This window comes from Platalea leucorodia, assembly GCF_965183815.1.
Source record: "Platalea leucorodia genome assembly, chromosome: 22".
Classification (NCBI taxonomy): domain Eukaryota; kingdom Metazoa; phylum Chordata; class Aves; order Pelecaniformes; family Threskiornithidae; genus Platalea; species Platalea leucorodia.
The window spans coordinates 3,899,847-3,925,181 of NC_138844.1; the positions used below are offsets into that span (position 1 = coordinate 3,899,847).

Sequence of the window (25,335 nt, forward strand, 5' to 3'; positions counted from 1 at the left end):
TATCAAGCCAATGAGCAGATTTGCAACAAAAAGCAGATGCAGGCAGCGTGAATAGTGACAATCCACATGGGAACCCAGACCATAAATTCAGCCAAAGAGTTGTAAAACCATTATTTCCCCTCCCAACCCAAAGGCTAAAGGAGGAGTAAGTTTAAAAAAAAAATCAGAATCCATATGCATTTCACCCTCCCCAGGAATTAGCTGGAAGCCCAGCTGGTGCCCATCTTCCTTTCCACAGGGATGAAGAGTAGAAATTGTCCGAATTTAAGACTGCCCCAAGTCTAGGAATGCAGGCTCAATCTTCCCCACTACATTTGTTAAAAATAAATGAGGTGTAATCAGTCTCCTCGGGGATTTTATCCCCTTTCAGCTCTAAATGCAGCTCTGCCGTCACACATATGATATGTATAAAAGGACAGCCTGCTTCAGAGCCTTACTTCTTGCTTAAAATAATATTGCTCCTGGTCTCAGGTTACGAGGGATCCATTCATGTTTGGTAAGGTCACAGGCCCTCTAAATCACTAATACAAAGGCTGGAATAAACAGGATTGCCGGTATTTCAGTAGTGCTGCTTTTTATTGCAGTGCATGAAGAGAGACAGACTATTTGAAGAGGCTCTGACCACACCTAGAGCCACAGCGCTTTGTCATTCCTTACCGAGGGAGGCAGAGAGCAGCCTACTGCCGGTGGAGACGCTGGCATCAGGCAGCGGCGAAGCAAACCCCACTGCAGCCCGACAGCTTTACTCTGTCTTTATGTCTTACAGAACTGCCCATTTTCATAGATCGGAAGTGTTCAGGGCATTTCTGTCTCCGCAGACTACAGGACTTTAATGCTTTGCAATCCTTACTCAGTTCCAAAATTCATTTTACACACGCTGATCTCCCTTCAGCATCACCCAGCTATGCCCAGCTCCTTCTTGCTAATGAGGACTTCCTAGTATTTCACCCAGGCAATTTGAAGCTATTTTGCCACGAGCACTGGTAAGGTGCTTTTCATCTGCACACAGGCACTGCTACGACCACAGTACAGGATTCTTCCCTTTAACAACCTAAGCGCCAAGAGGTTCTTGGATGTTGATACAGCAAACAAATGCATGGAGTCAAAAACCCCTCCATAAGGGGAGTACATGAGCAACAAATAACTAATGAAACATGCTTTGGAGCTGAGCACGGCCCTCAGACAGCCGTGACAATAAACCCTATTATTAGACACAATAAAAGCAGTGACATTTTTGAGAGATTAAGCATTAATAAGTGCCTTCACATTAAACAGTATTCATGACTCTCTTCCCCTCTCGCCTGGAGGAACCTGGGGGAAGGGAGGAGCTGGCAAGGTAATTCAGCCAACACTAGAATAGGGGAAAGGCAAAACTTATGCAAAGTAGGCTACAAAACCACAAAATAAGGATGCAGTGATGACAGCTCAGCAGTGCTGCAGATGAGAGATTCCCAATGCTGGAAGCCCAGTACATCCTGCAGGGCGCTGGGCCCCATCTTGCTCTCAGCAAGTCCAGCTGCTGAGCTCTTACCCAAGGCAAGGGCCAGGCAAGCACTGGCTGCCTCAGCGAAGAGGCTCCTAGGGGCACTGCGGAAGAACATGGGTCTGGGCCTGCCAGGCAAGATTTAAAATGAAAGGGAAAAAGGACAGGAACAGGGAAGACTGATGAGAAAGGAAAGGAGACAGGACAGCATGCCCACGTGTGCACATGGTGCTTGGATTTGGCAGGTGCCCAAGGCGCACCCAGTGCTCAGGATGAGAACAAAACCCGGGAGCACCGTGGTCAACTCCTTTCTCCAGCTCACAGTTGCCCTTTTTTTCCAATCATGCATCCACCACTGCAACCCCTCCAAGTCTCGTCTTCGCAAGCCCCAGAGAGTCACTCCCTTTGTCACAGCACAGGTCCAATACCCTCATTTTAGTCCCATCCTTTCTGAATCTGTTCTCTTGCTTACTGATAGGCAGCGACTACAAGCAGCACCACAGCTTGAGCAGTAGATCTTGAGCTGGACTTTTTACCTGCTTTCCTTTTTGTACCCAACAGCAACATTTATTACTTCTGCCTATATATGCCTACCAGGCTCTCCACTATTACACCAGAAGAGGCCAAGGGAAAAGCATGTAGTCTTCTGTCCAATTTGGAGATGTCCATTGTTAAAAGCTACTTCTAGAAACCCCTCCAGCTAGCTCCAGGGCAGCATCGTTTGTCACGCTGATGAGGCAATAGGTAAAACTACATATAAAGAAGTAACTTCAGAGCGCAGAATTTGCTTAGGGTAAAGTCTGCCCTCGAATTCAAAGCAAGTGGGAGCTGAAAATGAACCACAAAAGGCAATTCGGACTTTGGATTAAATCCCAGCTTTGGGCTCACTAACACCCGAGGTCTGATACCACAAGCTACGGCTACCGGCAGAGAGCACGTGAAGCTCCACTTCTGTAACACAACCACACAAGCCAGCTTCACCACAGGTCTCACCTTCAACCACAAAGGTAATTCAGTCCCAGCAGCTCTTAGCCCATCACCTCCAGGATCTGCAGTGGGAGGGTAATAAAGTAGTCAGCACCTGCATGGAGCTAGTCAGCACTTTGTACAAGGTGGGTCAGCATTAGGGAAGGAACATGAGACATATTTACATCTCTTAGGTTTCCTTTACTTCTGACCATACCGAAGTGAAGTACGCTTTCAGGTGAAAGCTGCATTTTTATACAGAGGCTCCTCTTACCAGCCTGCACTGACACATAACCCTGAGAGTTCACAAAAGGCTAAAGCTACAAACCAAGCTCCAGGAAGCTCATCCCGCTGGATTATCCCTTCTCTTAGGAAAGTCTCTTCCGGCACACCTCTTCTATCATCGCTATGTCCTCAAACTAACCACACAATGAACACACCCACCTTGAGCCCTGCAAACCAGGACAGGAACATTTTGTCACCTATAAGCCCAGTGCAAGCAAGTTTTCAGCCTGGACACACAGTTCTGACGCTGCCGTGCAGACACGCTGCTGATCGCCACTCCCAAAGCCCTCCCACTACCGTACCTCCAGCCATTGAGGTCCAACAGCCCCTTCCCAGGACAGGGACGCAGGGAGAAGGCAGCATGCACGTATCCCCTCAGCCCTCAGTTAGCTTGACTCCATCTCTTTGACCCCCTTCTTGTCCCCCTTCCACTCACGTCTTGCTGCATCTCAGCCTGATGAGAGCTCACGTGGTCCCTGCGCTCCCCACCCACCACTGGGGAATAATCCCCTTCCCCCTCTGCCAAAGACTCGCTCTGCTACCTGGATATACCAAGCCACAGCAGCCAGCCAAGAAAAACATTGCTTGCCCATCACTTTTCCTCTCATCTTGATTGTGACAGACCTGCTCTGCCCTCAACTCAACCGAGACCGTGCACAGCTGGCCAGATGTGTTCCCTGCACCCATGAAATGACATTTGAGAGAAAGAGCGAGCAGAGCTGCTTGTGAGCAAGACACACACCTTCATGGTAAGACCAAGTCAACACACCCAGGACCTAAGTCAAGCTTTGATCAAATAAAAGATGAAACGTTTCTTAGGCAGGGAAGAATTTCACCACTCTGAACACCCCCTACTTCTCCAATTTCAACTTCAAAAGGGCATCTCGGCAAACGCTTCTTTCCAACGTATGGAAGACGGTTGATTTACCTCAAAAACAGATCTCCAGGCCAGCACAAACATGCACACTGCTGAGCTGGACGCGTTCAAGGACCACGGGAGAGGCTTCTTTAGGTTTTTGAGCCATTTACAAACACCTCAAGGAATTTCATTCTGCAGCAAGTGACTTGACACACTGATGAAATCCATCTGAAATTACATCAGGTGCAAGCCCACCAACCGCTCCGAAGCAATTCAAGAGTACTGAGGGAGGGCACAGGGGCAAAGATGGACAGACAGTGATACGGGATCTACTCTAAGAGAGGTCAGGGCAGGTACAGTGGGGAGGCTGCAAAGATGGAAATAATTAGCCCAACTGCAGCGATAATCCTTTTAGCGTAACAGAAGGTATCCCCCGGTGCTCCCTTTCCTTGGATATTCAAAGAAAAGACACTGAAAACAGGAGCCACACCACATGTAATGACTGCCTTTACTAATAGGACTGCTTGGAAGGGAAAGAGAAAAATCAGTGGACTGATTTCTGAGGAGCATGAAGGGCTCATTAGACTTGCAATGAAAATCCACTCAAGCCTAAAGGCACAGATACATCTCCTCCAGACTCTGGTGTAAACTGCATATGCTTTCCACAGGCACTTTAAAAAACAGCCTACAACCGGCAGATTTCAGTGCGAAACAAAGCTCCAGCTCACAGATGGAGGAGATCCATCCTGCTGCAAGAAGAGATTCAGAGATTCCTTCAGTCCCTCACACCAGAGCTGTGCCCACCTTAAAAACCACACAAGGGCCACAGTTCTCTGCTATACCCACCACATCCTGGGGTGATATGCAAAGACAGCTTGGCATCGAGGGCTGTTCGTGCTAAAAAGGCAGGCAGGAGCAATGCTGCCCAGAGCAGGTGCTCCACCACTCATCTCCAAGAAGCCGCAGTGATCCAAAGGGAGGGCTGCACCTCTGGCAAGGCTGAGCCAGCCTGGTGCTCTGCAAGGTCCGGGCAGGGCTGCCTGCCACCAAACAGCCCACCGACCTCTGCCCAGGATCACTCATCCTAATGCTCTTCCCAGGACTGGTTTGAGATGAGTGGGAACATCTCTGCACTGCTCTGCAAGGATTAGCAATCCAGCTCAAGTTACTTCTGCAATTACCTCCTTTCTTTTCTGTGTCCACGGGTAGGCAGAGCCCTGCCGGCAACCCGTGCATTACAGCACCGCCTGCTTTATTGATGAGCACCCCCAACTACAAGGACATGCCCTTGGGGTGAGCACCAGACACCATGCCACCACCTCTGGAGTCTAAACACCACGGTTAAGCAAGCAAAGCTCCTGAGGTAGAAAGCAGAGATTACACTGGATGGGCAGAAAAACCTAGAAAGTCAGCCCAGCTCTGATGCAACTGCAGCACCAGCGAGAGATCCTCCGAGAGCTGCTGGCCTCCCAAGACATCAGCTGGTGCGTCTCTGAACAGAGGCTGGGAATAACCAAGACACCGAGGCTGGGGTTCCCCCTCCAGCTGGCTAAAGGGCAGATACACAAGGGAAACAATCATCTCTGATTTTGTTTAACACCCTCAGCTGTTCTAATACAGCTAGAGAGGTCCATTTTGCTTTTGCAAGGGCTCACAGTGCTTCTTCACAGACTACACGGGTCTGCAGACCTTAGAACAAGCTGGGTACCCAGAGAGCACAACACGTCCCCGCTGTTCAGGGGCTGGCTGCTTTACCTGCGTGCAGAGCCACGACCCTCCTAAACCTGTGCCATGTTCCAGCATCTCCAGAGACAGCCCTGACGTGCCACGCACCCTCTCAGCATCACCCAGATGAAGGACCCACGAGTCTGTCACAAGTCCAGGGCACTTCACTACAAGCTTCCAACGCTCACAGTCCAGCCCCACACCTATGTACAGCCAGCACACAGCCTAGGAAGCAATAAGCCAACCTACTAGCCGACTGACCTCATCAACCAGCACTCTAAGCAAGCTGGAAAATACTGGGAGCTGGGTGGAAGCCAGGGCCCTGATTCCTTCTTGACTAATTCATCAAGTGTCAGAGCATTGCTACAGCTAAATTAGCAGCACTCCCTCAAAAGATGCAGAGACAACAACCAAGCCTCAGCAAAATAAGCTTATTCTGCTCACGACAAACTCAAATCTACAGCTTTCTTCCAGCTTTTGAATAGCAGTCCTATTGGGAAAAAAAGGGAACGGCCACCCTCAGCACTTCCCCTCAGACGCTGCTTCATGATCCAATTTTCAACGCTTCGCAAACCAAAAGGGATTTGTCTGAAAGTCTGGACGCGGACACACCCCAGCACCCGCACCTCAAACGGCAACGCCAAACGCCCGTACAGGCGCACACAGACACTCCGACGGGCAAAGCGCTTACAGTTGTGTTGCTGTAAGCGTCAGGACAATTTGCTACTCCCATGCTGATGAACACAGGCTTTCAGAAGAAATGGCAGAGACACCATCTCAAAAGCATTTTCAACGTAGCTTTCCCCAGCTGTTTCTAACAGCCCCATGATGCTGCAAAGCCCAGCTTCTAAATGAGGATATAAATGTCATCAAGGAGCAATTTGCTCTACTCCCCCCTACTACACAGTAAGTACCGCACAGCTAAGCCCCAGCAAATATGCAAGGAGCAAGGTGGTACCCAAACACTTCCAAATCCCACGGCTGGCAAAACCCTGAAAAAAGACAGTGATGCAACACAGATCAACAAGCATGCAATGAAGAATACAGTTCTTCGAAATGAAGCAGAGGAACATGAAAGGCAGAAGATTAAGACACCCACCTTACTGGCATGCTGCAAATGTCCCTGACTAGATACACCGGGCTCAGCCTCAACGTGGAAAGAGCAGTTGCAGTGTCACATCTCCCTCGTTTTCATCCCATGAGGACTGCTCTCCTGGCCAGGGGAGCAGACTTCCCATGGCTTTTGGGAAGGAAATGAGAGAGCTGCAGCACTACTTGTTCAGGACGGATAAATATGTTTACTTGGTCCAGCTGGGTCCTGCTGAAACCGCAGTTTACTAAGCACAGAGGGAATGGGACAGTTTGAACGAAATGCCTTGGGAAGAAAGAGGCTGGAAGCAGAGGGCAGCAAGGCGATACAGAGGAACTGATGCAGGGTGAGGAAGACTAAATTAGAAGCCTGACCCGTAAATACTTAACACAGTACTTGAAAAGGGCGAGTAATGAGGGAGGGAGAGACACAAAGTCCATACTACTGCACTTGTCACCTGCATATTGTCACCTGAAGGGACTGGACCCATCTCCTCTCCATGGGAGCTCCCCACAGGGCACACAGAGGTTCTGCCACTTCTGTCCTCATCTCAGTTAATCCCAGCTGATGAAAGCTAAATATCCGCATCTTCTCTGTGATGCCACCTGCCCCTTCCAGAGTAGCTAAGAGCCTTGCTCTCCCAGGCACAGACCACATCATCTCCATGTGTCTCATGTTTGTGTCAGATGGGACCTTTGCAACAAATTCACCTGAAAGCTGCACGTCAGCAATGAGCTGTTCCGGAGCAGGGCTGAACAAATGGTCCTTTTTTAGAGAGAAACAGAGTCTTCGTTTAAGGGCTTCAAACGACGACAACCACGCTTCACACTTTCACTCCTTAAACCAGGCAGAGCTGATTTAGTTCAAGTTTCCCAAGGGTCAACTTCTGGCCACCTTGCTGTGCAAGATGAAGACAGACCCACTGCACACCTCCGTGCACACACTAATGGCCTAATAACCTCTTAAACCAAACAGAGCTCATTTTAAGCTCTACGTGTTCAAGACCCAGCTGTCCCAAGATCCTCTCATGCTGCAATCAAGCCTTATAGAGGATGGAGACCCAAGCAACCAACCTGTGGGACAGGCATCACATTTCCCCAGAGCACAAGAGCTGGGTCTCACAAAACAAACCCCACCTGCATCTTAATTCCACAAGCCTTCCTTTCCAAGGGCATTCAGCAGCATGAGGTACCTCTGCTAGCACTGGGGGATGGCACGGGGAAGCATGCCACAACCTCCTTCCAGACATCATTATGCTATCTAGAGCAAGAATAGGAACATGCAGCACCATCGGGTGTGAATTATCTGCCTGGAAAACCTCCATGCGCTACGGTTAAGTCAGCCAGCACCTTGCTTTTCTCCTTAGCTGCACATCTTAGGGGAAAAAACAAGCATTTTGCATATCAAGATGGAACAAAGTGTAAGTGGGTTAGACTATTTCTCATTTCTAGAGAGAATAAGATTTTAACATTCCTTCTCTCAAGAGCAGCCTGTAAATGCCCAACTGAGAGCTGTTTTGATTGACCACCTTGAGAAAAAAAATGCAAAAAATTTCAACAGCACAAGGAAAACCATTAAACACTCCAAATCTGAGGTACTGGCAGCAAAGGTAAAAGCCCTGTATTGGATGTAAGGGCAGCCATTGCTCGACAGAACGAATTAGTGATTCTCAGTAGTGAATTTTGTTCCACTCATTCAGACACGCGTTAGACATCTGCCCACATCCACGCAGATAAACGCAGGGCAGCTCAGGAATACGCTGCATACAAATTGCTGAAGTGACAGCTTAGCTCATCTCAGCTGCTCGTTCCAGCAAGCCCGTTTCTAAGCAAGACCAGCCTCTCGCTGCAAATGGAGCTGCACCTCGCGTGGTGGTACCACCAGCAAATGGAAGGAGAAACTCCCTTTAAAGTGATGGCAGCTGCCCTCTGCGAACGAAGAACAGGATTGCATTTCAATGTGTTAAAAAAAAAAAAAAAAATCATCTTTCTTAACCGAATCCTCCCTTGTGCTAACATAGCAGACTGGGATGCAGGCAGAAATCTCCATCCCTCCCCTGAAGTAAGCTGTTTCTACTCCTTACGGGTTTAATTGCTCCAAGCCAGCAGGGCAGGTGTGCCACGCAGCGCGCCTGGAAACACCTAGCGAGGAAACTTCCCTTTTCACATCCATGAAGTTAAAACTTAAAATGAAGAAATACCCATCGACTAAAGGAAAAAAGGCAAACCCCAGACCAGCCCCACGCCCCGCCTGGGAAGATTTTGGGACAAGAAAGAACAGGCAGCACGGAAAGAGGCTAATGAAAGGGATCAAGGGGGCAATTTCAGCACAACACGGGGATGGCTGCGAGGTGCGAGGCACATCCAGGGACCGCTGACACCACCGGTTACGCCAAGAAGCACCACCCCAGCCCCAAACCCACAGGGCTCGGCACCAGCATCCCCAGCCCGGCTGGAAAACACCCGGGGTTTAACAGCAAAGGAACCCACCTTGGGCAACCGCGCTGTTAACCTTCAATATCAGAATCCCTCGGCCGGGCACCTAGGGGATGCAACAAAGGCAACTCCAGGGTGCCCTGACCTCAATAACGCTTGCCACCCCCAAATTTCAGGCTGGGCGTGGACAGCTCCGTCTTCTGAAACGCCTTTTCCTCATGGTTTTCTATTATTGATTAATTTATCTTTTTTAATTACAGCTGCCCCCAGCCTCCCCCCCCCCCTCCCCGAGGGCGGCTGCAGAAGATGGCACCGCGCCGGGGCGGGAAGGCGCTGCCCACCCCTCCTGCCGCAGCCCCGCCGGCAGAGCCCCCGGCCCCACCTGCCGCAGGGAACGGGGCAAAAAAAACGGCGAAAAAGGGGGAGAAAAAAAGAAAACCAAAATCCTCCCCCCTGCCTGCCTCCCTCCCCACCGGCCACCCCGCCCGCCGCGCACCTGCAGCCGGGCGGCAGCGCTGCCGCAGGGGACGCCCCTCGCACTGCTGCAGCCGCCGGGCTGCCGAGGCGGCCCCCCGGGCAAACCGGCACCGGGGGTGACACGCCCCTCCGCGGCGATTTTTGAGGCTGAAATGGCTGGATTTGGGGTTCTGGGTTTGGGTTTGGTTTTTTTTTTTTCTCTCCACCCGTTTCACGCCTTTGGCATGGGGACGGCAAAACGCAGCGCCGGTAGAGCGGGGAGAGGGGGGTCCGGCCGTGCAGCACCCCCCTCCCCCAGGCCCCCCTCCCGCCGCCCCAGGCCGTGCCCCTACCTGCCGCTGCAGGGGAGTCCGCACCGGAGCCGGGCGGCGACTGACAGCGGCGGCGCGGGCGGGGCGGGGCGGGGCGGGGCGGGGGGCGCGCGCGAGCTCCGGAACCTTCGCCGAGCCGGCGGGGGGGGGGGGGGGGGGGCAGGCAGGGCGCATGCGCGGCGCCGCTCGTTCGCCCCCCCCGAGCGCTCTGCGCGGCTGGGCCCTGCGCATGCGCAGCGCGGGGGGGGCGGGGCCGCCGCCGTCTTTTGTCTGCGGGAAGCGGGCGCCGCCCCGCCCCGCCCAGCAGGGGGCGCTCGCGCGCTGCCCCGCCCCTCCCCTCCCAACCGCCCCCGGCGCCATTTTGTGCTGGGCCCTGAGGGGCTGAGCCCCGGGGGCGATGGGCGGCACCGCCTCTCCCAGCCCCGGCTCCCCTTTTCTGCACGTTTAGTGCAGGCATCCCACACAGACACCTGCCCCAGGGGCTGGATTCACCACCTCAGGTCCAGCTGTGCTGGCAGCCACTGCCCTCAACACCCAAGGAGACGGCAATACTAACAGCTCACCAGCTGCTGACAGCATCCCTCTACGTTCCTCACCAGCCCCTGGGTGGCATTAAACCTGGGTGGCACTAAACCTGGGTGGCATGTGGCCACCCAGGTTTAATCTCATCCACTTGTAAGCTCCAGACTAACAAAGGGAAAGCAGCCTTCTCCCACCCAAGGCCTGCAGCTCTGCGGCCATTATCCACGCACCTCCAACTACACGTGCAATGGATTGGCACTGGGATTCCACAGCACGCGTGGAGGAACAGTGGTGGGCAGCTTTAATTAGCATCTGTGGGATGGATTCAACAGGGAACACGTTAATCACCCAGAGGCAGGCAGTGGTGTAAAGGAGCACTGGGGCTCCCCCAACACAGAACCCACAACCCAGCCTGAAGCGATGGGAACTGCAGGGAGAGGCTGAAGAAACAAGTCATACTCCCAAAGGATCCCCCAAAAGATCCCCCTCCACCTTTCCAGCCACCTGGAAAAGCGGCGAGATGCTCTGGCTCTGCTCGGGAGCGTTACGGACACAGTGGAGATCCCTTGATGGAATTACTGCCTTGTATTACAGGGTTACCATCCCTGGTAATTGGATTTAGTGGAGAAACTGCAGGAGGGTTCTTCTGTCAGACAGGCTCCAGGTTTCAGTTTTTCCTGAGAAACAGTCAGGTGCAAATCGAGGGCAAATGTCCAGTCCTAGAACAGGCTTCTGGCAGAGGTTGTGGAGGGGAAAGCTCAATAGGGAAAAAAGAGAAACAGATGTGGAACCTGCAGCACCAGAGGTTTTTAAAAGCAGACTGGGTTGGGGATGGTCCATCTCGGTTTGGAATAAAGGTCTCAAGGTCTTGTAGTCCCGTGGAGAGTCAAAGCCCTTCTCTTACTACAATATCAATAACTGCAGAAGTACAAAGTGAATATGAAGGGGAAAAAAAAAAACTGGATTTATGAACATGCAACACTGAGATAGTTTTTTCCAGGTCAGTAGAAACAGATGAGGCATCTAAAACCAGGGGAATGGCTCTTCTCTGCCCATTTTTAAATTGGGTAAAAAGTACCCACTATAAATTGGTTGGAGAATTATCCCAGGGTAGACACATCTTCTCTGAAAAAAAAAAAAATACCGCTGCTTTTGGAAATGTAAAATAAATACTCCAGCGCTAAGGGGATCCGTGCTTGTGAGCCAACAAGGAACAACCTGAATTTGAACTTACAGTGCAAGCAGCTAGAGTCCAATTCTGGAACAGCAGCTCTTCCTACAGGCAGTACAGATGTACCAGGAACACAAGACTGACTGGAATCAGTGGAGCATCCTCTAACAGGTCTATTTCTTCATCTAAAGACGACGAAACCAAAAGGCAGCTTTGCCTGTCCGAGTTCTCAGCTCACCAGGCACCGAGTCCCTTTTGGATCCAAGAAATCGTGGGCTGGGAAGCATCATTAGCCAGTCCCAGCTGGTGTCCAGGCACAGCCACTCTTACCACATTCTGGCCATTTAGAAGATGTGTTGGCAAAGGCTAGTCAAGAATTAAATGCATCAGCTGATGGACCACAGTACTGCCAGCCTCAGGTAAAACAGCAATGATTCCCCACAGTCAGTCCTCAAGATTGCGATTGCACAAGTGAGCACCTTCCTGTCCTGGCCCAGGGCACAGCCACAGAAGCCTGGCGGCCCAGTACGTGAAAATAAAATACTCAGTATCATAAGCAGTCCTATCTAAGGCAGGATGAGCAAAGACCCAGCATTGTGCTGTTTAATTCCATCTGTGTTCAGAGAAACAGAAGCACATGGATCTTCTTGGTAAACAAGATTACTGCAAAGAAATAATCAAATCTACATCCAGCTTCTCCTCCTCACCAACACCCTGCAGGGCCAAAAAATTGGGCTGAACATCCACGTCAGAGGGGTAGCAACTGGGAGAAGACTCCCTTGTTCAGGTGCCTCACTCCCCGCACCTTAACACGTGCATCTCAGGCTTGCTGCAGGTCCATCCCTTTGATGCAAAGCCCCACTGTGCTGCACGACACTCATTTTGTACTACATCTCAGGGACAGCAGCCCTCCACTTCTGCTCCCTGCGCTGGCAGGCACACACTGGTTTGCACTGGATGGATGCAGGACGCTGCTGCAGCAATACCGAGATGTTACGGGAACTGCTGGAGCGGTCCGAGTCCCGAAGCACAGCCGAGTGCTCCGACCCCAAGTGGAATGAGCTCACGGTAATCGACAGATCTTGCGCCAGCTAAGAGGAACTGCAGAGCAACACTCTGCGGGCAGATTTCTTACCTGTACACACAGCAGGCTGACAGCTGAGGCAGACTTTAATTACTGCACAGAGCTCTTGTGGCCACTTCTTGTTCATAGGGTCGTTTTGTTTATAGGAAAAAGGATCTGTGAATTTAGCCTACAATTCTAATTCAGCCCAGGCTCTTTCTTCCCCTCCATTCTTTTCAGCCCGTACTGCTGCTAGGCGGAAACAAGACACTATTTTTAACATCAAATTATAAAGGAAACCTTTAGGAAGCAAAGCATTAAGCATTTAGCTTCCATATCTGTTCCCTCATCCATAAGACAGGGCTCATTTTCCTCACAGGTGAGCTTTGCAATTTGCTTCACAACTGTATCAAGGTTTTCCATGGCAGGTAGGATACGATTCCTCACGTCTCACCTGCAGTGGGAATTGACCTGCAGAAATGCAACTGTGTGATCAATTCTGGGTTACAGTGGTTTTAAGTCTGATGTCCCCAGAGCCTCATCTGTCCAAAAGCTGCTTCATTTCAGTCACTTAATTCAGATTAAGGATGGCTTTTGCAAAACCATAATGGTCCTAGCTGAAATAAATACTCAAATTCTGCGCTAGCTTAATTCCATTACAGTACTACCCAGATCCCTTTTGCAACCTGGCTGTTAAAGTTCACCTAAAAAAAAAAAAAAATAAGGAAATGGACTAATTGCTTTCAAAATGGTTTCCAGCAAGGAGATAGGATTGATCTTGCTGAAACAATTCCAGATGCTATTGCATGCTGACAGACCACAGGATGACCCACTCCTAAATGAGGAAGCCCCAGGCAGATGCAGCCCCCAGACTTGCTTCCCAGGGCCCGGCGGCTAACGCAGACATGGCATCGGACCACGGAGCCAGCTGGGTTTCATAACCTCGCCCTGCTCTGAAGCCTCGCCACGGAGATGGCGGCAGGTAGCTGGGCGTTACACAAGCAGTTTTCCCAGCCATGCTTGTACACTGTTAGCAACAGCAGGCGTAAGCCAGGCCTGCGCTAAGCAGACCAGAACAAAGCTCATGCAAACCTTCCACAGCAGCTCTGGCCCTGCATGCAACTTTGCAGCTTGAGAGGGGATTAGAGCTCAGCTGGCTCCGTTCCTCACAAGTTGAAACCGAATGCACATATTTGCAATTCGGACGCAGTTCTCTCCAACTGAAGTCAACTTGCATTTCATTTTCACAGGCAACTGGAGCATGATACACCCCTGTAACCCCCGCTGAGGCCGGCGGCACTGTAAAGGCGTAAATCAGAGACAGAAACGCCCTGGGTGTTAGGACAGCACAGGCAGCGAGCAGGCTGTGACTCAGCAGAAAGAGCCAGCCAGCAAGGTCCTCGCCTCTCAGCAGCACTGAGCACGGGAAAAACAAATTCACCACTTTCCCTCTGATCACTTTAGCAAATGGAGAGACCTGACAAATTGAGACCGAGGCACCTACAGCATCTTATACACTTCCCTATGGCCCCACCCCAGCTGGAAAAAGGTTATTCTTTTTTCTTTTCAGTTGAGCGGTATGGAAGGCATGCAGAGCCCAACACCTACACATAGAAGACAGAAGACCCAATACCCCTAAGGATTTTTTTTTTAATTAATCATTATTCCATTTCTAAATTACCTGCTACAAGAGGCTTTCCAGATCATTTAAACCCTCTGTATCTGTAAGAGACAGAGTTGACTCATTAGGGAGTTACAGGATGCATTCACTTACGTGACCTTGTGGGAATTATTCAGTTCCTGGCCTCACACCACCTAAAGCCAAGACTCGCTTGGCCTTGGTATCACGGGAGGGCAGCGAGCGCTTGCAGAGAATTCAAGATCCCCTTATGTCTGCATACCCAGGCTGACGGCCCCAGCAGCTCCGCTCCCTCAAGCGCAACCCCGGGGTGCTTACGGCCTCTACCCAGATGCCAGCAGCAGCTCACGGGGCTGAAGCCTGATCGCTGCTCTGGCGTTAGCTGCCCCCTTTGCTGACAAACTTCAGAGCTGCCGGCAGCCAGAAGGACCTTTATTCCTGGAGGAGAGCAGCCACCACAGCTCTGCCATTTCTGCAGAGAGACAGGGAACACCGCTCTGGGGTGAAACAGGCTGTTTACCCAATACCACTGTGTCTGCAGACTGAAGTCCTCAACTGCTCCTGCTGGCCCTGGGCAGTTTGCTGGTGGCCATCGGTAGATTGCCTGTCCTTGAAGTCTTTCCTGTTCTTGCCACAGGATGGCACTCACAGGGGAGCAGAGATGGGTGTAGGCACCAGTGCGATCTTTATTCCTTGAGCTTAAGGCAGGGCAAGAGTTCAACCCTATTCTAAAGGCAGAGGATTCATAGAATCATGGAATCGTTAAGGTTGGAAAAGATCCTTAAGTTCATCAAGTCCAACCATTAACCCAGCATGGCCAAGGCCACCACTAACCCATGTCCCTAAGCACCACATCTCCCCGGCTTTTAAACACCTCCAGGGATGGGGACTCAACCACTTCCCTGGGCAGCCTGGGCCAGGGCCTGACTTTCCGTGAAGAAATTTTTCCTAATATCCAACCCAAACCTGCCCTGGTGCAGCTTGAGGCCGTTCCCTCTCGTCCCATCGCTTGTTCCTGGGGAGCAGAGACCGACCCCCCCGGCTCCAGCCTCCTTTCAGGCCGTTGCAGAGAGCGATGAGGGCTCCCCTCAGCCTCCTCTTCTCCAGGCTGAGCCCCCCCAGCCCCCCCAGCCGCTCCTCCCCAGCCTTGTGCTCCAGCCCCTGCCCCAGCCTCGCTGCCCTGCTCTGGCCACGCTCCAGCCCCTCCATGGCCGCCTTGGGGTGCGGGGCCCAGCGCTGAGCACAGCATTCGAGGGGCGGCCTCCCCAGTGCCCAGCGCAGGGGCACCATCACCGCCCTGCTCCTGCTGGCCACACTATTCCTGGTACAAGGAATTACGTATTTGCATTACGCAGTACCACTGACAGGTTTTGCCGTGAAGTTACCACATGCACACAAATACGGAGGCACCGGGGACCTCTAGCCTGCGGGGCACCAGCAGGACACACCAGCTGGAGCGCCTCTGGTCTCGTCCCAGTTCTTCTGCCGCAGGCACCCACCCTCAGCCGCTGCTCATTGCCCGCCGGGGCTGTACAGGGCCAGGCCAGAGCCCGTGCTCCCTGGGTCCCTCCAGGTTCCAGAGGGGCTTTGGGAGCCATCTGCTGTCACCAGGCACATTACAGCATCAGGCAGCACCTTGTGCCGCAGGGCGCACGGGACGCCCTTCAGCACTGCTCTGCTTCTCTCCCATCAGCCCATGAACAAGCAAGCTTAAAGCATCTTCTCCAGATTAAAACACCAGCAGAAATAAGACCACCTCAGCTCACTTCTTTGCACAAAAGGACTCGGGACTCTCCGCAGGAAACACGGGCACTTCCAATACAGTACAGAGAGCAAACCTGAGCAACTCCATTAAGCAGAGGTGGGATTTTAGCCTCCCAGACAAGCCCCCAGGTAAAGCCACAGCTCTTGCAGCGCCAGGTAGAAGCAGCAGAGAAGGCTCCAGTGCTCACACCCGTTAACAGAGACGCCAGCCACCACCAGGCACCATAACAGCCCATTTTGAGGGCTGCACCTCTGAGTGCAACAGCACATTTTTAGCTGCATCTTTCTCTTAAGGCCAGAGAAGAGACTTCAGAGCCCTTTCCTCACACTTACTCGTGAATAATACCGCTCTTAAGTGGAAGAGCTAGAAATTCAAAAGACAGCCTGTAATCTTCCAAACAAAAGAGATTTTCCAGCTGGCTAACACATACCAAGGTACCTAAAAAAAAAAAAAAAACTCTTAATATACTAATTTCCCTTTCTTAGGCCCTAACTCCCATTCCCCCAAGGCACACCCCAACCCACAGCCCATCTCCCCAGGGGCTCTTGCTGCCAGCACTCTGCAGCCCCCAATGCCTCCACCTCCTCCGCCTGTTTTGGGTTAAAAGGCCTCAGCTGGCCCCCACCTCCTCCCCCAGACCTCAGGTGGGAGAGCAGGGCGGGAGCAGGCTCTCGGCACCTTGCTCTCCCTGCAGTAGCCCCTCAGAGGAGCTGGTTTTTCCTTGCTAGTGCTGGTGCCAGCGAGGCCGGGCTGTGGAAGCACCCTCGCCGCAGTCCCCGCCGTGGCTGCTGCGCAGGCAGGAGCTGCCTCTCCGCTCACGGGGCCGGGTTTGCGCTGCTGCCCCGGCTCAGGCAAACCCCAAAGCCTCCGCAGCCGCCTCTGGCACCCCAACTGCGTGCACAAGGCTCTGGCTTCTCCAGCCTCCGGTGCTGGACAACATCCACCCCCTTTCCTGGGTCACAGCAGAGCCCGAGTCGGAGACTGCAAAAGGAAGGGGTAGATGTTGCGTGCTTGCTGTGCCCGGGCCTGCTCTGGCTGGGAGGGAGCTAACGGGCTTTGTTCCTCGTCAGCGGAGCAGCGCGGACCCTGGCTCGCTGCCGTGGGAAGCAGCGCTGCACCGTGCACGTAACGGGGCAGCTCCGGCGCCTTGGGCCCCGGACGAGTCCAACGTCCCAACCCACCCCGGCAGGCGCTGCTGCGCCGCGGGCAGAGGCGCCGAGAGCCGCTCGCCTCCGGCACGGCGAGCGTGCAAACCCCGCCGCCTCCGGCGTGGTGAGTGTGCGAAACCTGGTGGCCCCGGGATGGTGAGCGTGCCAGCCCCGAGGCTTCCAGCACGGTGAGTGTGCAAGGCTCGCCCCTGCCGGCGTGGTGAGGCTGAGTGTGTAAGGTAGACCTCTGCCAGCGTGGTGAAGGTGAGTGTGCAAGGCGCACCCTTCTGCCAGCATGGTGAGTGTACAAGATGCACCCTTCTGCCAGCACAGGGAGGACGAGTGTGCAAGGCACCTCTCTGCCAGCACAGGGAACGTGCAAGGCGTGCCTCTCTGCCAGCATGGTGAGGGTGAGTGTGCAAGGCGCCTCTCTGCCAGCACAGCAAGGGTAAGTGTACGAGGCCCCGCTCTGCGAGCATGGCGAGTGTGCAAGGAGCCCCTCTGCCAGCACAGTGTAGGTGAGCGTGCAAGGCGCCTCTCTGCCAGCACAAGGAATGTGCAAGGCGCACCTCTCTGCCAGCATGGCGAGGGCGAGTGTGCAAGGAGCCTCTCTGCCAGCATAGCGAGGGTAAGTGTGCAAGGCACGCCCCCGCCAGCACGGTGATTGTGCAAGGCGCCTCTGCCAGCACAGCACGGGTGAGTGTGCAAGGTGCACCCTTCTGTCAGCACAGCGAGGGCAAGTGTGCAAAGCACCTCTCTACCAGCACGGTGAGTGCGCGAGGCACACCCTTCTACCAGCACGGGGAGGACGAGTGTGCAAGGCGCCCCCTGCCAGCACGGTGCGTGTGCAAGGCGCCTCTCCGCCAGCACGGCGCAGGTGAGTGTGCAAGGCGCCCCTGCCAGCACGGTGCGTGTGCAAGACGCCTCTCTGCCAGCACGGTGCGTGTGCAAGGCGCCTCTCCGCCAGCACGGCGCAGGTGCGTGTGCAAGGCGCCCCCGCCAGCACGGCGCGTGTGCAAGGCGCCCCCCGGACCGGCAGGGGGCGCAGGGGTGCGCAGGGCGCGTGCGCGGGCTGCCGGTGCGGGGCGGAAGTGGCGCGCGAGCCGGCGCGCGCGGCGGTGGGGCGCGGGGCGCTCATGGGGCTCCTTAAAGGCGCCGCCGCCCGCCCCCCTCCCGGTGCCGGCGGAGGGAAGCGCCGCGGGTGGCTGGAATGAGCAGGTGGGGCGGGCCCCGGTCACCCCCTCCTCGCCCGGCCCTTGCCGCCGCTGCCTCAGTTTCCCCCGGTAGCGGGGGGGCGGGGTCGTGCGGCTGTGCTGGGGGCAGAGGCGGCCGTGACCCCCCCCGGGCTCCCGGCATCGCTGGGGGGGAGCGGGGCCTCGGGGGGGGAGGCTGCAAAGTCCGGGGAGGGGGGGGGCAAACGGCGAGGGGGTCTGCAAACCCCAGGATAGGGGGTGCAAAGGCTGAGGGGGGGCCAAGTGCCTGGGGGGGTGCAGACCCCGAGAGAGGGGGTGCAGCGCCTGGTGGGGGGTGTCAAGTGCCTGGGGGGGGTGCAAACCCCAGGATAGGGGTTGCAGCCCCTGGGGAGGGGGGGTCAGGTGCTTGGGGGGGAGCAGGCCCCGAGAGAGGGGGTGCAGAGCTAGGGGGGGGTTTCAAGTGCCTGGGGGGGGTGCAAACCCCAGGATAGGGGTTGCAGCCCCTGGGGAGGGGGGGTCAGGTGCTTGGGGGGGGTGCAGACCCCGAGAGAGGGGGTGCAGCGCCTAGGGGGGGCTGCAAACCCCGGCGGAGGGGGCTCAGCACTGGGCTGGGGGCTGCGAGCCTCGAGGGAGGGGGTGCAAACCTTGGCGGGGGGCTGCAGGCCCCAGGTAGGGGTGCAAGCTCCAGGATGGGGGGCTGCCCCCATCCGTGGGGGGCTCCCCGGGGCAGCAGCCCGGGCCGGGTCCCTGTGCGTCCCCGGGGATGCCGCAGCACCCGTCCCCCTGCTCCCTGGGAGGGCGGGCTGGCCCCCAGCCCAGCCGCGGGGGTCCCGCTGTCGAGCGCTCCCCAAAAGCGCTGGGAGCTGCCCCTGCCTGTTTGGGTCCTGCCCGAGCCACAGCAGCGTAGGCGGGGGTGCGCTCAGGCAGGATGAGGCCCCTGGTGCTGTTCGGGCACTTCCAGGGATGGCGAGGGGGGTGACAGCTTCGCACCCCCGGGCTGGAGCAGCCCAGGGGCTGGGGAGCGCCAGAGGGCTCTGCCCGCAGGATTTCCCTCCGCGTTCCCTCTCGCTCGGGGCTCCAGCACCCGGCTGGGCCCATCCTGCGCGGGAGGAGGCTGCTGAGCTCCCCTGGAGCTCCTTGCCTTCATCGTCCTAACACGTATTTGCGCTTCCCCCCCCTCTTTGCACTGAGCATCACAACGATGTACCCACACCCACCAGTGCTCCAGACCGAGCTGTGGGGTCTGGGTCATGGTTTTAGGGGCTTATTTTTTCCTGGATGGAAAAGGGAGCAGCTCCCAGCTGGGAAGGGAGCTCAGATGCAGCCAGGAAGCCCTCGCCGGTGCCCTGGAGGTGCTCGGTTACCCCTGCAGAAAGGGAGAGGGCCGTGTTGTGGCACGTATAAATAGGACGGTTTAAGTCATTCAGGTGTTGCAGCGCTGTGAGCAAGAGATTTTCCTCCTGCTTGCGTAAGGGTTTACGTGAAGGGCTGGATTGGAGGGAAGGTTCCGCGCTGGGGCGAGCGTCCTGCCCGCGGCACGGTTTTGCAACTGTGGTTTTGCCGCGTGGTCCGCGGGGAGCGTGCCAGGGCACTGCGCCGCCTCGCCACCGTCCCGTGACGGGCACAGCAGGACCCGTGCCCACCCCCCAAACAGCACCCGGCTCTCACCGTGGGGCTGGCGTGCGCGGCTCCGGGATAGACCCATCCCTGCTCACAGCCTTGGGCACCTAACAAGTCCGAAGCCTGTAACGGAGAGATTTATGGCTGCTCTGACCTTGCAAAATTGCTGAGTCAGATGGCGAAGGGTGTTGGTTAGTTTGGTTTTTTTTTTTTGCTGCATTCCCTGGCTTTAAAAAAAAACATGGGTTCCCAAAGCCTGGAAGTGCTCCTGCCACGGCCCTGTCCTGGTGTGAGGACCATCCCCGGGCTGCGGCGAGGGGGAGCACGGCGCGCTTGGGCTCGCTTCTCCGCGTCCTCCTCCCGCAGGAAGGGTGCGATATCCCGCGCTTCCCGAGGGCAGAGGCCCCGGCCCCGGGGGCCGCAGCCCTGCCAAGCCTCGGGTGTAGGGGAGGCATGCAGAAGGTTTTGGACATGCTAATACTTTTTGGGGTGCTTGTTGCAAGCTCGCACCCCTCGTGCAGGGGGGATCCCCCCGCCAGGTGGCCCTCCATGGCTGCGCTGGGCTCTGCTGCCTTCTCGGGGAGGGCTGTTGTGGCGCATCTGGTCTTTGGACTTTGCTCCTTCCTGTCCCTTAATTTTCCAAGTGCGGGGAGGGAATGATCCTCCCTCCCCGAGGACACGGAAGGGCGGCCTGGACTGTCCCTACCTCTCCAGCGAGGCTGGGCCCGCTGCCAGCAGTGGGGCCGGGGGGTGTTATCAGGGCTGGGCCGGCCCCAGGAGAGGTCCCTGTCCCCCCCCAGGGGCAGCACGATTACGGGGGGGCCGCGCCTGCCCTGTGCCATGCCGATAGCGTGGCCCGAGGTGGGACGCCTGTCCTCGCACCGGCGGAGCAGGGATGCTGAGGGGACTCCCCGGGGAGCCATCGCTCATCCCTGGGCAGGGATCCCCCCAGGAGCACCCCCGGCCTCCAGCATCTCCCCGCCGTGTGTTGCAGGGGGCCGGCGCCATGGCCGAGAAGACGTTGCCAAGCCCCGGCGGGGGCATCACGCCGCTGCAGCAGATGCTGGCCTCGGGGACAGGGGCCATCCTCACCTCCCTCTTCGGTGAGGACCACAGGGAGCGGGTGGGCGCCGGGAGCCGGCGCGGCGCAGCGTGGCTAAAGGGTGGTGTCGTTTCAGTGACGCCGCTGGATGTGGTGAAGATCCGGCTGCAGGCCCAGAGGACCCCCTTCTCCAAAGGTAACGCCACTCAGGGCAGGGGTCTCTGGCCAGCCCCCGCCCCAGTCAGCCAGCGAGCAGCCCACGTGGATGTCTCGCTTGGCAGAGCCGGTGGCGGGGGTTTCTCGGTCCTGAGCGTGGGGCCGTCGCGAGGTGGCAGGTTACCATGGGCCCCTCGTCCTGGCGGGCTCAGGGGGCCCCGCCGGGGGAGCCAGGCTGATGCTCGGCTCCGTCCTTCCCCCTTCGCGGCCCCGTGCTGACGCCGAGCGGGGTCAGCGCTGTGCCTGGCAGCCCCCTGCCCGCCGAGGAGTGGGATGGAAGGGCTCGGCCTGCTCCAGACGCTTGCTCTTATCCTTCCTGCCTTTGTGTCCACCTCCACACTGCTCCTTGCGGCTCCCGTGGGGCAGGAGAGACCCCGTGGGCTCTGCCCTCCCCCCTCTGTCCCCCTCCCTGCGGGGGCAGCGGGCTGGGGCTGGTCCCAAGGGACTGGTCTGGTGGCAACAGGGACTGCTTGGGAAGTGGCTGCAGGGACATCCAGCCCCTTCGCCCACAGAGCTCTCCCACCGCCCGGCTCAGAGCTGCGGGACACACGTATGCCCGAGCCCAGGGAGGTGGCACATCCTCCATGTTGTCACTCAGTGTGTCCCTGTTGTGTGTTTCAGCGTTGCCAGCGCAGTCTGTGCCCTGGGGCGCTCAGCAGGCCACATGTGAGTACACCCGGGGATCCCGGGCAGCTCCCGCCGCCAGCGGCTTTGCTTTCCCAAGCCTTGACCCTGGTTTTCTTCCCCGCTGGTGGTGGCTCGGGCTCCTCTGGCTGGGAGGACATCCCGCTCTGGTGTGGGGGCTGCGATCGTCCCCAGCCCTGCGGCTCCTCCTTCAGCCCCGCTTTGGGGCTGGCCGTGCAATGTCCCTGCTGGGTCCTTGCCCGGGGAGGTCTGCTGGGGGTCTGTTGTGCAACAGGCCTGGCTGTCTGCAGTCCCCCTGTCCTTGCCCTGTCTTGTCACCCTGTCCTGTTGCTACATCAAGGTCTTCTTGGATCTCTGCCGCCCCGCTTGCTCCCCGCAGCCCGGTGTCCCTGCCCCTTGTGCGCTGGCCCCATGGAGAGCGCGGGGGGGAACCATGCTGGCTCCCTGCAATGGCACGCCCACCATGCTGGGGCAGCGGAGCTGACGCCGAGCGAGGTGTAAACCTCTCCTGCTGCCGGCGATGGCTCCCATGGTGGGGCCAGATGCCTCTCACCCCATGGGTCTGGCCACGGTCGGACCCTTGCTGGAGAGTTGTCCCTCTCCTGGCCCTGGTCTGGCCCCTACTGGGCTGAGCTGTTGCGGGTTTGGCTCTCTCCTGGGAGAGATTATGGTTTTGAGGATCAAATGGGCTGGGCCGAGGGGAAGAGTCCCCTGTCTAACGGCGATGCTGTTGCCTCCCTCCCCAGGGAAGTGTTTCCTCTACTGCAATGGGCTCATGGACCACCTGTACGTCTGCCAGAATGGCAACGGCTGCACCGCCTGGTACAAGGCCCCCACCCGCTTCACCGGCACGCTGGTAGGGGCTGGAGGTGCAGGCAGGGTGGGCAGGGGTCTCTCTGTCCCAGGGAAGGGGTCCGGGTGTTTGCTGGGGGGGTGCTTGCCCCTCTAGCCCCTCTCCCTGTGCTCCCCTCTCTCCCCAGGATGCCTTTGTGAAGATCACGCGCTACGAGGGCGTCAGGTCTCTGTGGAGCGGCCTGCCCCCAACCCTGTGAGTTTGGACCCTGCCTGGGGCAGAGTCTGGGTGCAAACGCCTGCTTGGGTGCACGGGCATTGGCCCCGAGCCTCCTGCCAGCCCCCGGGGAGGGCACGTGTGCCCCTCACACGCCTCCTCCTCGGCAGGGTCATGGCTGTGCCAGCCACCGTCATTTATTTCACCACCTATGACCAGCTCCGGGACTACCTGCACGCTCGGACGGGGAGCCGGGGGCACCACATCCCCTTGCTGGCTGGGGCCCTCGCCAGACGTGAGTATCCCTCCTCTCCGAGGGTCCCCCTGTGCCCACCCTGCATCCTCGCAGGAGAGCATGGCAGATCTCTTGGCTGTTGGTGCCCGCATTCAGCACCTGACTCTCCTGGCACTGCGCTCTCATGGCTCCGGGACGGCTGCCGGAGCGAACGGGGCTGATGCCTGATGTCCCTTCCATTGCAGTGGGCGCCGTGACGGTCATCAGCCCCTTGGAGCTGATCCGCACCAAGATGCAGTCCCGGCAGCTCAGCTACCGGGAGCTGGGCGTCTGCATCCAGTCGGCGGTGGCTCAGGACGGCTGGCTGTCCCTCTGGAGGGGCTGGGGACCCACCGTGCTGCGAGATGTCCCCTTCTCGGGTATGGCTGCGGGGGGACGGGGTGAGCGGTGGCACTGGGAGATGGGGGAACGAGCACAGGGCAGGGCAGCCCTGCGCGTGGGGAGGTTGGTGTGTCCGGAGTGCCTCGTCGTAGCACTGGTGTTTCTCATCTCCTCCCAGCTCTCTACTGGTTTAACTATGAGCTGGTGAAGGAATGGCTCTGCAGGCAGGCCCGGCTCGATGAGGCCACGTTCATGATCAGCTTCACGTCCGGGGCCATCTCTGGAACGGTGAGTTTGGGGCCCTGTGGTCTGCACCGTGCAGGGGCTCGCTCAGCTGTGAGCGGGGGGGAATGCTCCCCTTGGGGAGCAAGGGATGAGGCCGGGACGGCGCCGGGAGGTGACGGCAGAGCCTGCACCGGGCAGGGACGGCGAGGTCCCAGCTCACCGCCTGGCTGCTGGCCCTGCAGGTGGCTGCGGTGCTGACGCTGCCCTTTGACGTGGTGAAGACCCAGAGGCAGATCGAGCTGGGAGACAGCGAGGTGCACCCAGGTGAGGGGCCGGGCTGCGGGCGGGTGCCTGGGGGGCAACCAGGACTCCCTGATGGTACGTCAGCATCCCTGGACCCTCACCCGCTCCCCTCTCCCCGCAGTCGCAGCTTCCAAGCCTTCCTCCACCTGGCTACTCATGCGGCGCATCCGTGCCGAGTCTGGCACCCGGGGGCTGTTTGCAGGTGAGGCTGTGCCCCCCGCCCCGGGCTGGGCTTTACTGGTGCCCCGGTGTCACCGAGGGGCTAACGGGGTTGTCCTTGCAGGCTTCCTGCCCCGCGTCATTAAGGTGGCACCTGCCTGCGCCATCATGATCAGCACCTACGAATTTGGCAAGACCTTTTTCCAGAAGCTGAACCAGGAGCGGCGACTGCCCGGGTTGTGAGCTGGGGCAGGACTGGATGCGGCCGATGGCCCGGGGGACGCTGCCAACCCTGCTCCTGGCCAGGCGCCCCAGGAGCAGCAAACCGCACTCGGCTGTGCGAAGCCCAAGTGCCTTCGTGCTGCGCTCTGCCTCCCCGCTGCCTGCTCGTGGAGGCAGGGCCAGCCCGGCCCCGCTCTCCATCCCCAGCCGCACTGGGGGACATCTGTGCCTGCTGCTGTGACACTGGGGGGCTGTGGAGTCCCCTGTGCTCATCCCTTGAGGCTGGACAGATGCTGCTGCTGGATTCACGGACGCTTGGGTGAGGACAGGGTGCCCTGGGAGACTCAGCAGGACAGGAGATGGGAGCTGGGGCTCTGGTGAGGACCAAACCTTCGGGGGGCTTCTCTGCGTGCCTGCCTGGGCCCCCCGGCCCTGCTCCAGCTGGGAGCCCGCCCCTCCTCGCCATCAGTCACGCACAGCGTCCCCTTGCCGGCTTTGCATGGCACGGGGACACATCAGGACCCTCTCCCTGCCTCCGGACCTCTCCTCCTGCTCAGGGTGTCTCTGTCCCCTGGCAGACCCTGGGCTCGGACCCTGTGTGGGGACGGACCTCGCTGCTGCTCCGGGGGGCCGGCAGGCATTCTGGCAACAAACCCCTGCCCGTGCCCCATCCCTTCACCGCGAGGGCCTGCCCCAGCATCGTGCCCGGTGCGGGTGCTGCCCCAGCTTGCCTCGGGACTCCAGGGGGGAATTTCTCTTATTTTCTTAAATAAAAGAAAATATTATTTGTCTCTTAGGGCAGGGATTTCTGTCCCTGCTCCGTGCGTGCTGGGGCTGTGGGAGGCATCCCCACGGGTGACGGCTGTGTCCCTGCTGCGTGAGCGCGGTGCTCTCATCCACCAGCTCCTTGCTGGGCTTTTACTGGGGGTAAGGAGACCCCGGGACCTCGCTGCTACCCCCAGCAGTAACCCGCTGTGGACGGGGCAGGGGGTGCTCCATGCTTGGGTGACCTGCTCTGTCCCAAAGGTGCTGTCCCTGCCCTGGGGGGCTGGAGGAGGCTCACCGCCCACCCCCAGCATCCCTGCTCGGGACAGGACCTGGGGGCACAAGGGCTCTTTTCCCCCTTTTCCCTCTCCCAGCTGGGGG

The 25,335-nt window shown here is 57.4% G+C and overlaps 2 protein-coding genes across 17 annotated transcripts in view; one reads left to right on the forward strand and one right to left on the reverse strand.

Moving 5' to 3' along the window:
* MAPT (microtubule associated protein tau) overlaps window positions 1-19,889 on the reverse strand; it is a 63,337-nt gene extending 43,448 nt beyond the window's left edge. For 10 of the 14 annotated variants that reach the window (XM_082331948.1, XM_082331950.1, XM_082331939.1 and 7 more), the window contains exon 1: window positions 9,653-9,730. The gene's annotated coding sequence lies outside the window, so the exon portion shown is untranslated. Of the gene's footprint in view, window positions 1-2,476; window positions 2,533-8,897; window positions 9,019-9,339; window positions 9,472-9,652; window positions 9,731-19,800 lie in introns of those variants that run through there. The other 4 variants (XM_082331944.1, XM_082331945.1, XM_082331946.1 and 1 more) reach the window with 4 other exon arrangements.
* Window positions 18,028-24,980, forward strand: SLC25A39 (solute carrier family 25 member 39). 3 transcript variants are annotated; one of them, XM_082331955.1, is made up of 12 exons: window positions 18,028-18,157; window positions 20,747-20,855; window positions 20,931-20,990; window positions 21,632-21,676; window positions 22,402-22,511; window positions 22,636-22,703; window positions 22,835-22,959; window positions 23,145-23,318; window positions 23,459-23,568; window positions 23,748-23,829; window positions 23,930-24,010; window positions 24,092-24,980. In XM_082331955.1, the coding sequence occupies exons 2-12, from the start codon at window positions 20,759-20,761 to the stop codon at window positions 24,208-24,210; spliced, it is 1,071 nt and encodes a 356-aa protein (XP_082188081.1). In that variant the 5' UTR covers window positions 18,028-18,157; window positions 20,747-20,758; the 3' UTR covers window positions 24,211-24,980. The 3 variants fall into 3 exon arrangements, with proteins under 3 accessions (XP_082188081.1, XP_082188082.1, XP_082188080.1); XM_082331956.1 differs by lacking the exon at window positions 18,028-18,157 and adding an exon at window positions 19,860-19,943; XM_082331954.1 differs by lacking the exons at window positions 18,028-18,157; window positions 21,632-21,676 and having other exon boundaries at window positions 20,431-20,855.
* The last annotated feature ends 355 nt before the right edge of the window (window positions 24,981-25,335 follow it).

Coding starts and splice junctions, on each gene's coding strand:
- SLC25A39 (XM_082331954.1), top strand. CDS start 20,648: ATGCTGAGGGGACTCCCCGGGGAGCCATCGCTCATCCCTGGGCAGGGA. Junction 23,319..23,458: donor GCGAGATGTCCCCTTCTCGG/GTATGGCTGCGG, acceptor ATCTCCTCCCAG/CTCTCTACTGGTTTAACTAT. Junction 23,830..23,929: donor AGACAGCGAGGTGCACCCAG/GTGAGGGGCCGG, acceptor CTCTCCCCGCAG/TCGCAGCTTCCAAGCCTTCC.